Consider the following 11,953-nt stretch of genomic DNA (forward strand, 5'->3'; position numbering starts at 1 on the left):
AGGAATCAATCGGAGATGGAGAGGGGCCCACGATGGATCTTTATTGAGAAACACTCGGCTCTGTGGCCCTGGCTCCAAGGGATGGGTGGGATCAGCCGGAGGGAGCACCCTCTCTCCGGACTTGAGTAGGGAAGCTCGGGGGTCAAGGTCAGAGGTCACTCTCCCCGTAGAGGGCACTGGAGAAGGCCACGTAGTCCAGGGCTCCAACTGGAGCCCCGGCCCCCTTGTAGGGCGCCATGCGGCGGATGCAGTACTCAGCCTGCTCCGCCGGGAGTTCCCGCCGCAGCTCCTCGGCGGTGATGTAGTTCTGGGGGAGAAGAGGGTTTGAGGGCCCCCAGGTCCCAGTCCCCACCCTCCACCCACCAGCTCCCCAGACCCCCGCCAGGGACTCACCTTGTCTCCCGCCAGGATCTTGAACGAGGCCACAACCTGCTCAGCCGTGTCCGTCTCGGCTGTCTCTCGGGTCATAAAGTCGATGAAGGCTTGGAAGGTCACAACCCCAGCTGCGTTGGGGTCCACCATGGTCATGATGCGAGCAAACTCCACCTCCCCCTGCAGGGTTAGAGGCCGGGCACCGTGCCCGGGGAGTGCATAAGCCAGGAGGGTTCCTGGTGTCCCCCTGGCTTGACGACGCCTGTGACAAGGCGGCCCCCTTTTTCCGTAGAAGGTCCACTGCAGCCTTAGCTCGGGCTCTGGGAAACCCTTTCCACTGGGCTGAACTCTGCTTCCTGCCCGTGGCGATGCCCTGCTCCTGCTGCTCCTGACCTCTTCCCCACGCCCCTGTAGTGCTCTCTCTCTGAGGTGGACATGTTGCAAGCTCAGGCTCTGGAGTCACACAGAACCAGCTCCAAATTAATTTACCTCTTTGAACTTTTGTTAGCTGCCCCCCTAGGAAATGGGGTAATTCTCCCCAGCCCCAGGAGGTGGATGAGGAGGAAATGAAGATGTGAAGGTGGGAGGGACACAGTGGGTGATCACTGCAGGAGGAGCTGATGCGGCAGCAGGTGAACGAGAGGCTCCGGCGGCAGTTTGCAGCCCAGGGCCTCGGGCCCAAGGGCCACAGAGGGAACCCCTGGACAGGGCTGGAGGACACTCACCAGGTCATAGCCCATGGAGATGAGGCAGGCCCGGAAGTCATCAGGCTCCATCATGCCGTTCCGCTTCTGTAGTTGGGGAGCAGATGTCAGGCTCGGGCCCCGATCTCCGCCTCCCAGCCAGCCCCCAAGTCCACCACCCCACAGGGTGAGGCCCCTGCTGACCCGGTCAAAGTGGTTGAAAGATGCCCGGAACTCGTTGAGCTGCTCCTGACTCAGGCCCTTGGCGTCTCGGGTCAGTACCTGGTTCTCCACCTCATTGATGGTGCGGGCGATGGAGGTGAGCAGCTGCTCCCAGCCCACGCGGATGTGCTGTGAAAGCAGGAGACAGGCCGGGTCAGTGGGCGGCCAGTGCCTGGCCACGAGCTCTGGCTCCACCCCCAGTTCACCGTGTGACCCCGGGCAAGTCCTCCCCCTGCTGGACCCCATCGGGAGGTTCCACTGAGTGACATCCAGCGGCCCTTCCTGCCATAAAGTTTGATGATTTATTACGTATTGATCAACCAGCCATGGCCGCCCCAGGCTTCCCCACAGCACCGCTTTCCTCTCAGTCCTAAGCGATATGGTCCCACCTCCATGCTGTAGACCGTGTGCTTGTTGTCAAACACCAGACTCTCCTGCAGCAGCTGGTGGTCTCCCTCCAGCCGGTCGATGTTGCTCTTGTAGTTGATGATATTCTGCTCCTGCTGCCGCAGGCCTGCCATCTGCTCCTCCAGAGAGCCAGCCATCCCCGCGGCTAGGCGCCCCACTTCCTACAGGGGGACCGGGCAGGATGAGGGCTTCCAGCCCCTGGTGGCCCCCGGCCCCCATCTCCCAGGTTGGCTCCCTGATCCAAGCCTTACCTCCACCTTCCCCTGGATCCAGGGCCCGATGGCGTTGGCCTGGGCTGCAAACTGCCGCCGGAGCCTCTCGTTCACCTGCTGCCGCGTCAGCTCCTCCTGCAGCATCTGGTCACGGCTGGGTACCAGCTTTCGGACCTGGAGGGAGGGTGGTGGTGTCAGGGGCAGCTCAGGAGTGAGGGGAGGGCTCCAGCCCCTCACAGGGCTCCTTGCTCTGAGCCAAGGGCTCTGCGGAGGGGGCAAGCTCTGAGCAGGTCACTCAGCCTCTCTCTGCTCATTTCCTGGCTGTAAATGAGGGCCCATGCCGACACTCTTAACAAACTTAGATTGTTCTGTACAACAATCTGGCCCCCACCCCAGATCTAATTCTGCTTTAATCAGGCCCAACAGGAAAATGCTGTCACGGCCATTTTACAGAGAGGGCCAAGTCAGGCAAGGGGACCTGTCCAATGCCACGTAGAGTCTGTGTCAGACCACAGATCCGGAGGCGGACTTGATCCTCTGTGTCTCAGACACCTGAGATTCTCAGGGTGGTTTAGAAGACGTCTGAGCAGGAGGGAGGCGGGGAAAGGCCACCGGCGGCACTGACCGTGTCCCACTTGGTGTTGATGTCCTGCGGGGTGAGGGCGATGTAGGGGTTGGTGGAGCTGGGCCGCAGTCCGTACGTTTGGCAGATCTTCTGGATCTCACCCTGGATGCCCAGGATGGCGCCCCTCTCTCGGTCGGCCTCGGGCAGTGTTGCCTTGAACTGGTCGTGTGCTGTCACCAAGCTCTGGGGACGACAGGCAGGAAGCATCAATCAGCGCCCCTACCTCCTGCAGGCAACAAAGGATGGCCAGGGGCTCTGGGCCGTTCACCAGGGGCCAGGGCAGCACTGGCCAGAGAACCCAGGCCTCCTGACTCCTGGCACTCTAGAACTGGGCTTCTTCTCTGGCCCCCCATTCCCCAGGAGCCCAAAGGGGTGGCCGACAGAAGACAGGCCACTTCCTTGTCATCCCATCCAACCCTGGCACACCTGGAGCCCCCGCACCCACCTGGGTCTCCTCCACCGAGTGCACCAGCCACACGTCCTGCAGGTCCTCCACGGCGCCATCCAGCCAGTTGTTGAAGGGCGCTGCCCGCCGGGCAAACTCCAGCTGTAGCTGATCGATGGTCTCCAGGAGCTTCTCCATCCGCTGGGGGCCACAGGGATGGCCAGTTAGCAGCCCGCCCAGCAGGCCCCTCACCCTCCTCCAGCGTCCAGCCTTCACCCCCGGGTCCCCAGCTTCACCTCCAGCGCATCCCGCCTCTTCTGGGTCAGCGTGCCCAGGTTGTCCCACTGGTCGCAGATGGCCTGGCAGCGGCTGTTCACCGAGGCTGCCTCGTGGTAGTCCAGCTCACTGGGGATGGGAAGGGGGTTGTCCGCGGAGCCAGATTCCAGCCCAGATTTCTGCCTGACTGTCCCTTCAGGCAGGACTCTGGGCCCAGGGGTGGTGAAGGCATAAAGGAGCCAGGGTAGATGGGGGTGAAACAGGGCTTTCCTAGAGCAGGGCCTTCTCAGTGCATGCCTAGGAGAAGGGGGTCCTCAGCTCCAGTCCCTGTAAAAGTTTGGGAGGAGGGGCGGAGCCTGGAGTGTCCAGGACAGGTTTACAGGAAGGACGTGGTAGGAGGCCAAGGCTATGGTGAAGGCCTGGCCGGCCCAAAGCTGCAAGGAGACGCCAGCTTAGGGGATAGGGTTACAGGAGGAGGGCAGAGCAAGTGGTGCTGGGAAGGACAGGGGTACCAAGGTAGGGTTATTAAAGAGTGAAAGGTCTGGAGGGCTTTGGGAGCAGGGGCAGGGCTTGAGGCCGAGGGGCGGGGCCTGAGGCCGAGGGGTGTCGTTCCCTGCCGGGGGTGGGCCCAGCAGACTCCATGCCTACTTGAGCTCCTGGGCCAGCGCAGCGATGTGCTCCACGCGGTCCTGGTGCGCCGCCAGGTCGCTCTCGAAGGCCTCGTGGCGCCGCAGCAAGGCCCGCACCTCCTGCAGCGAAGCCGTCTCGTAGTCCCTCTGGCTCAGCATGTCCTCCTTTCCTGCATGGAGAGAAGCCCGGCTTGCGTCACCCAGGGGCAGATACGCAGGAGCAGGGGGTCCGAACCCCGTGTGTGACACTGGAGATTCCCCATCCGTGAATGTAGGTGATCACTCCTGCCCAGCCTACACCTAGGGGTCTGCTCTGAGACGCCAGTGAGATAAAGTGAAGAGAAGCTCCTGTTCCAGGGCATGGCTCCTGCGTGACATCAGGGTCCTCGAGCTTACATGATCTGGAGTGGCCCTTGGTTCCCTTCTGGTATTATTTGATTGCAAATACCAGAAGGGACTAGAAAAGAGGTCTCCAGCTTCCTTGCAGAACCCCTACCCTTGACCTGTGCCTTCTACCAGGACCCTGTCCCCCTCCCACCAGGCTCCCCGCAATCTGCACAGGACACATTCAGGCCCCAGAGCCACCTACCCCGGGTCCAGGCTTCATGCAGGGAGGCCTTCTGCTGGAACTTCTCTGCCAGGTGCTGCAGCCGCTGTAGGCGCCGGATCTCGGAGAGCAGCCAATCCTCATAGCCCTTCTCTGCCTGCTCCAGGCCCCGCCATGCGTTGGCGATGTCCTGCAGGCCAAGCAGAGAGAGGCGCCCTCCATCATGGTTCACCCATTATACAGATGGGAACAGAGAGTCCAAGGGGATGTAGGCAGGGCCAGGGGTCCCCCTCTGCCCCCCTGCCCCGGCTCACCGAGACCAGCTTGCCCTCAGATGGCATGAAGGCCGGCCGGTGGCTCAGCCGCAGCTTGGTCTGCAGCGTGTTGAAGTTAATCTCCAGCTGGCACTTCTCCTGCACGCGGGGCGGCTTGTGCAGGCGCCGGTAGTCCCGGAAGTCTTCCAGCTTGCGCTGCATGGCGCTCATGCTGGGCTCGCCCACGCGGTTCTCCAGCCACGGCACGGTCCGGCGGATCCATTCCAGCAGCTAAGGGGTCCAGGCAGGGGCAGAGCACAGAGGGCTGAGTGGGCCTGCTCACCTTGCCTGTCTCTAGCCATGCCCAGGCTGTGGCCAACAGGCTGGGCCTTGAGCAGAGGAGGGGTCCCCACTAGTCAGAGAAGGAGCAGGATGGTTATATTCTGAGTGCAGGGGCCAGCGTAGTTGGCCCAGAGCAAAGGGCCGTGAGAATGTCTAGAGATGAGTGACTGAATGGATGAATGAGTGGATGGCAGGAGCCTGGATGGGCAGAAGGGGGCAGGAGGTGGGTAAAGATGGCAGGAGGAGGCTGGAGGAGGCCAAGGCTACTCTGAGGAGAGGTGGGCTCTGCAGTCCAGGCTGGGGGTCAGCTGGGATGGGAGGAACAGCAGGGCTGGGATGGGGGAGCAAGGGCAGGAGGGGGAGGCCCTCTGTGGCCCGTCTTACCTCACTGGCCAGCTTTTCATATTCCTCCATCAGCTTCTCGTTCTCCTGGTTCACGGCCAGCACTTTGCAGATCCTGTTGGCGGCTGTCTCTGCCTTTGGTGGGAATGGGCAGAAAAGCTGGTATTAAAACAGGACACCCCCGACCCAGACTCCCTCTGCAATCCCTAAACCCTGAGTCCATGCAAACCGAGAGGATGAAGGCCTCATGCCTTGTAGGGTGAGGAGGGAGCTTCCAGGCCAGAGGCTTCTGTGCCTGAGTGCCCCAGGGGTCGAGTATGTGCAGCTGGGACAGTGGTGCCCCAGTGGGGCCTGGCACCTCCAAATGTTGAGGGGCTGCCAAGGGTGGGCCACACGCCCAGCCCAGGTGGCAACTGTTGAGCCCATTACCTGCTCCGCCCCGGCGAAGGCGTGGTAGAAGCAGGAGACGTAGGTCATGATGGCCTTCTCATCAGGCTTTGGGGTGTTCACAATGTCTGCGGAATGGCAGCCAGGTGTCAGTTGGGCAAAGCCAGGGGTGGGGAGTGGGCTCATGCCCCCACCCAGGCAGAGAGCTCCCTCGGGATGGGAAGGGGCAGAGACATTTAGTCATGGCCACCAGCTGCCCCAAAGCCAGCTCTTCCCTGGAGCCTTCTCGGATCACCCCAGGCCCCAGCGACCTCCTCCTCGGTGGGGTGAGGACAGTATCAAGGTGTGGCTAAGTGAGCAGACCCTGTAGCCCTCATGAACCGCCAGTGTCCACTGCCTGCTGTCTCTAAACAGGCCATGCCTCTGGCTGACTGGCTGGCTGGCTTTCCTCCAAGTTCACATCCGGGGTACCAGGCACAGTACCAGAAAAGGTTTGCTGGTTCAACTACTAAAGCCTTTATGGGCACAGGGACAGGAGGCAGGACTCCCCTCAAAGGAGCTCCCAGCATGAGTGACTATCATGTCACCAAGTGACCCAGGTAACTGGGATGTGAGGGTAGAGCCATTACATAAGGGCCAAGGTGGGAGGGGCTGGTTCCACTGGATGAGAGGGACAGGGGACCAGATAAGGGCTCCTGGAGAAGGGGAACAGTTGGCAGGAAGGGTCCTGCCCAGGGAGCAGGGGGAGGGGTGGGGCGGAGCATCCCGGGAGGAGGGAGGAGCATAGACAAAGGGGCGGAGGTGGGACAGTGCTGCCTGGTGTGGAAGTGGAGTCCTCGCCGGGGTGAGGCTTACTCTCACCTTCTGCATCCAGCATCTTAGGGATGTCCAGGTACTTCTCGGCCACCTCAAAGGCGGTGTTCAAGTTGCCGATGGGGTCGTCCTAGGTGGTGAGAGGGGAGAGAGGTGAAAGGTCATCTGGGACAGAGACTGGAGAGTCGGGGCTGGGACTAGGGGGGCGTACCTTGCGCAGTTTGGCATAGTCAATGAGGTCAGGGCGGTGTCGGTGGATGAGAGCACAGAGGGCCAGCCCATCCTTCCAGCTGGACAGAGAGAAGGGGGGTCAGGCCTGGGTTCAGGCCAGGGCCCTGCCCTCCCCTGGTCCCAGGAGCCCTCCTATCTGGATGGCCTCATCTGTGAAATGGAGTCAGGTTCTAATTCCTTGCTTGGCATTTAAGGCCCTGATTACCAGCCATGGACCATTTCCTCCAAGCTCATCATGATTCCCTTACCCTGGGCTTATGCTACACCACTTTCTAGGAATTTTTGGCCTCTGGGTCTTTGCTCACAAGGCTCCCTCTGGCTGGAACACCCTTCCTGGGATGTCTCCGGTGCTCCCTCCTCCAGGAACTCCCCCTCACCCTCCTGGATTCAGTTCAGCATTGACCGAGTCCTGCCATTTTCAGACGCTGCTGCAGGAACTTGGCTGTGACCTCTCCCCTCCCTGGCTCTCCAGGGCCAGACTCCAGCTCTGTGGCCCAGAGCCCAGCAGAGGCCCCGCATGCTGGCCGGAGGACGGACCTGGTGTGGAAGTTCTGCACGTTGACGTTGCGGTACGGCGCCGTCTTCCGCTGACACCACAGGAGCAAACCTTCCTTGGCCGAGGTTTCTGGGCAGGGAAGGGGGTGAGCGTTGGTTGGGAAGGGGTCGGGGCCACCCCTCATCCTCCCCGCCTCCCCACCACTCACCTTCCACGGAGATGTCCTGGATGGCAAAGCGAAGGATGATGGTCCAGATCATGCCCAGGGTCATCTTCAGGTTCCCGTCAACAATCTCTGTGGGGTGGGGGGTTGGGGACATGCTCCACCTGACCACCAGGCCTCAGCCTCCCTCCCCTTTGCCCTGCCCTCTGGCCCCTTGTCTGCATTCCAAGAGCCCCACCTGCCACCTCCTGCCACCTCCTCACCTTCAGCACCGATGGACACCAGCTTCACCCCCTTGCTGGCAATGAAATCCAGGGCCTTGTTGACATTGGCGATCTTGTGGAAGCGCATCTTGCCTTTGTCTGGTCTGGGCAGCCTCTCTCCTGGGTGTGAGAGGAGAGGTCAAGGGTCAAAGGTCACAAGAGGAAGCTGAAGACACGGTCCTCAAACGTCCCCCTCCCTTAGCACATCCCCTCCAGCACTCGGCTGGCACTGCTCCCCCAGCTCTCTGGGTTCCCCTGGGTCCTGGGGTCCCTGTGCACTGATTTGCACCCCTCACCTGAAATAACCTCCAGAAGCAACATGAGTTTGAGGCCATTGCGGAAATCCTCCTCGATGTTCTCGATCTGGGTGCCAGCCTTGCGCAGGTGTGAGTTGCACCAGGCAGTGAAGGTCTGGGGGCAGAGGACAGTGCTCAGACCCTAGTGCTGAGGACAGCGCTCTGGCTCCTTGGTCAGGGTAGATCTCAGAGCCGGAGGCCCTGGATGCAAGTTCCAGCTCAGCCACTCACTTGCTGTGCATCTGGGGCCAGCCCCTGTCCCTCTCTGAGCTTTAATTCTGAAAATGGGGAGAAATGGGGTCTGGGTCCCATTCAGATCCCAGTGTGGATGCTGCCAGGACAACAACAGCTTTGGCCAGTCTCCAGCCAGTGTGGGGCCCCCTGAGACACCAGGGACACTGCCTTACTAAAATTGGAAACATTCCAGGACGCAGCACAGATGGCTTGGTGGGTTTTGTCTGAGGGACTGTGCATCTGTGTTATTATCGTCTCAGCCCCACTGACCTCCTAAGGCTATTGTGAATTGGCCCCCAAGAGGACCATAAGGCTGCCGGAGCTTTGCAGGCCCTCGAGGAACAGTGGGACACTGAGGTGCAGCCTGACCTGGTTTCTGGAGGAGACTATCCGCCCTCTCCGGCCAGGGCCTGCTTCAGCCTCAGCCTCTGTCTGAGATGGGAGGGGTGATATATGCTGTGTGCCTTTGGGGGATGGCAGTGATTTAGAGCCTGGTGCACAAGTTTCTACAACCTCCCAAGGCCTCAGGCCCCGGATTCTGCCCTCAGCTGGCAGTCCTTGGTAGAATCCATACTCGGACTCCCACCCCAGCGGAGCTACTGTGACCTGGGATGTGCCCCTCGCCCTCTCCTGGGCTCAGTCTCTCTGTTTGTAGAATTACATTCACAGTCAATGATGTCTCAGGTTCTTCCTCCCCTGATCTTGCAGGATCCTGGAATTCAAAGCATTTCCCCCTCCCATCCGCCCCCCCAAAAGCAGACACCCCAAGGAAGTTATTTGGAATTCTTTCCCTCAGGTGTATAAGTGGGTGCTGAGCACTGATTGATGCCACCCCGAGCACAGGAGAGTGCTGTTGGATTCTCTGTAGATCCTTCCTGCTCTGGAGTCTCAGATGCTCTGGGTCCAGACAGGGCAGGGGGAAAGGCAGGTCTGGGCGAGGCCTCCATAGTGGAGGAAGCAGATTCCCTCAGAGGACAAACATGACTTTTAATGAGATTTGGTTCCTACCCTAAAGGAACGCACAGGCAATTAAAGAGTCCTGTGGGCCTGTGAAGTGCTAGGAGAGACTAGCATTGAGGAGCTTAGGGGAGGTGTTCTTCAAACCTCTTGGGGAAAGTGAGTAACAGATCAGAACTGTGATGGAAGAGCAGGAGTTACTCAGACAGGGACGGACGGGCAAGGGCATTCCAGGCAGGGAGAGCCGCAAGGGCTTGGTGATGAGCAACAGTTGCTAGGATTGTGGGGCTACAGCTATCTGGGCACCGCTCTGGGGATGTTGGGGTATAAATGGTGAGAGGCGGGCCGGAGGGGCAGCAGAGGCCAGGTCATGCACGATCTTGAGTGCTAAGCCAGGGAGTGTGAACTTGATCCTCAGGGCAACAGGGAGGGAGAGGGGCAGAACTGTGTTTTAGAAAGTTCATTCTGGTTGCAGAGAATGGCTTGGCAGAGCAGAAGGGAGAAGTGAGGAGGTGGCGACTGAGACCGGGGTGAGAGAGGGTGTCAGTGAGTGGGACGGGTCAGGAGGAGGGGGTGAGATGAAACATTTGTCCTTGCTAGACTCTAAGCTCTCTGAAGCAGGGGCTTTATTTCATCCCCTGCTGAATTTCTGACACCTGACACAGTGCCTGGCACATACTAGGACCTCCCTAAGAAATGTTAAACAACTGTTTTCAAATGAGGCTGAATAAAGAGGACTCTGGTGTCAGATTGGAGGAGACAGGAGTGCTCTAAGATATGGGGGAAAAGCAGGGATGGGGCGGGGCTAAATTTGAGCACAGAGATGTTCATTACATTGTAATAAACACTGCTGGATGAGAAACAACTGGATTATCCAACTTCAGGGAACACTAATGAATTTACAGAGAGTCTACACGGGTGTAATCACTGATAAGTGGATGAAGTGGGTGGCTGTAAGTTGGGTTGGAAGGATGTTCCTGATACTTTGATGAAAGCGAGGTACAGACTAGCCTGTGTCTTATGAGGGGCCTGTGAGCCTGAATCTGGGAGAGGCCTGGGTGGGTGGGGGTGGGGTGGGGAGAGGCGTTGCAGAGCAGGTGGCAGCGGGAGCCAGGGGCAGGGATGACATCACTGGGAGACTGCTGGACCCGAGGACCACAGCCCTGCTTGGAGACAGGTGCAGAAGGAGCCTGGGGGGAGGCGGATCACCCGGTGCACCCTAGCCGAGTCAGCTGAGCCTCCCAGCCCCTGGGGTCACCTCCTGTCATCTAACTCAGAGGAAGTGCTCTGATTCTAAATCCGGGATTCTCTAAATCCTGCAGATCCCACCAAGCACCCCTGTTCCTCGCCCTTTTCCTGTGGTCACACACCGTTGGCAAGTGAGGAGTCTGATGACCTCACAGTACCCCCTACCCCCAGCCTGCCACTCCACAGCATTTCCTCACTCCAGGCCCAGATCACTTTCTCTTCTGGGTCCCCAGGTGTCCTGCCCCCTCCATCTGGGAAAGTCCAGGAGTGAAAATAGATCGGGGAGGGGAGGCCTGAGTGCCCTACAAGGCTGGACCTGGGCAGCAGCTGCCCTTTCAGCTCCTCCAAGGCGCTGCCTCAGCACAAAGTGTCCATCTGGCCTGAGAGTCAGGTTACCTACCGCGAAAGGGAACCCAGGGCTCCCCTCCTTCCCGACCTTGTGGCCTTTTCAGCAGATTCAGGGCCCCTGGGGTGGGGAGGAGTATCTTGGAAAAGAATGGGGGAGGGACAGGCAATGGGCAAAGACCCCCAGGTTGCCTAGGGAGGGGGACTGTTTTCTGACAGTATATGATGTGGGTCCTACCTCAGCCTCAGTTTCCTCACTTGACAATTGGGATAGAGTGACCATGGACATCACGCTGGACAGAATATAGCGAGGGTGGGTAGAAGTCTGGGATGGTTACCACTTCCCCCATACTCTTAAGTCCACTAGTTGCCTAGCTGCATGTCCTCAGATGGGGTCTGGGAATATTTCAGAAAAGGGGGGCGGTGTGTGGAGAAAGATTGATTTTTCCCGACCCCACCCCAACCAAACTTGGATCTCCAGGGCTTTACCCAAACCATATTCTTTAGCAAAACTGGGCCCGGGTGAATGAACCCTTGCCGGGGTGGGGATCCCAGAAATCTTTCTTGTCATCCTAAACCCCTCATGAGGGTCCCGAGCTCTCTCATCGGGCTCTGGTGGACAGCAAAGGATTGATGGCCAGAGCCCGGGCTAGGAAGTGGCACTGAGGATAAAACAGGCTCTTGCCCCTGACCTACTGAGATGCCAAGAACAAACCGCCTGGCTTCTCAGGCCTCAGTTTTGCCATCAGGAAATGGGCTAGCACTCACTTTCCGCTGCTGCTTCTCCCAGGCCGGGTCCAACAGCAGGTCGCGGTCCCAGTCCTCCTCCTGTTCCATGTATTCGCCGCCCCCACGGCCGCCCGCGAAGGGCCCCTCCCCGGTCCCCAGACCCTCGGGCTGCAGAACCATCATCATCTTGTTCGGGATCCTGGCTCCGCTCTGCTCGGCGCGCTCCAGAACACCGGGGCCGCGTTAAGTAGCGCCCGGCCCAGCCCCGGATCGGATTCGCGCTAAATATGGGGGAGGAGGGTGGGGCCGGATGGGGGCGAAAGCGCTCGGGTCGGAACCAGGCAGGAGTTTGGCCTGGGGCTAAGAGACTGCCGAATTTTGAGGCTCTGGGATAGATCCAGTGGCGGAGAACCGGGATTCGCGTTCTGGCTCCGCCGCTTGGGCGCTGTGTTGACTTTGAGAAAGCCACGGGCCCTTTCTGAGTCTCTTTCCCT

At 59.7% G+C, this 11,953-nt stretch overlaps 1 protein-coding gene across 2 annotated transcripts; it reads right to left on the reverse strand.

The window, feature by feature from the left end:
- Positions 1–16: 16 nt before the first annotated feature.
- Positions 17–11,691, reverse strand: ACTN3 (actinin alpha 3). Of its 2 annotated transcripts, XM_055580731.1 has the most exons (21): positions 11,499–11,690; positions 7,947–8,061; positions 7,651–7,770; positions 7,433–7,519; positions 7,266–7,353; positions 6,709–6,787; positions 6,546–6,627; positions 5,727–5,812; positions 5,340–5,432; positions 4,674–4,904; positions 4,402–4,549; positions 3,832–3,982; positions 3,204–3,312; positions 2,968–3,108; positions 2,523–2,705; positions 1,937–2,071; positions 1,667–1,846; positions 1,260–1,406; positions 1,098–1,163; positions 394–552; positions 17–307 (listed from the first exon to the last, which is right to left on the reverse strand). In XM_055580731.1, exons 1-21 carry the CDS (start codon positions 11,643–11,645, stop codon positions 149–151), a joined length of 2,706 nt encoding a protein of 901 aa, XP_055436706.1. In that variant the 5' UTR covers positions 11,646–11,690; the 3' UTR covers positions 17–148. The 2 variants fall into 2 exon arrangements, with proteins under 2 accessions (XP_055436706.1, XP_055436705.1); XM_055580730.1 differs by having other exon boundaries at positions 1,098–1,406; positions 11,499–11,691.
- Between the last annotated feature and the right edge of the window lie 262 nt (positions 11,692–11,953).

Source organism: Bubalus kerabau, chromosome 5, assembly GCF_029407905.1.
Source record: "Bubalus kerabau isolate K-KA32 ecotype Philippines breed swamp buffalo chromosome 5, PCC_UOA_SB_1v2, whole genome shotgun sequence".
NCBI lineage: Eukaryota > Metazoa > Chordata > Mammalia > Artiodactyla > Bovidae > Bubalus > Bubalus kerabau.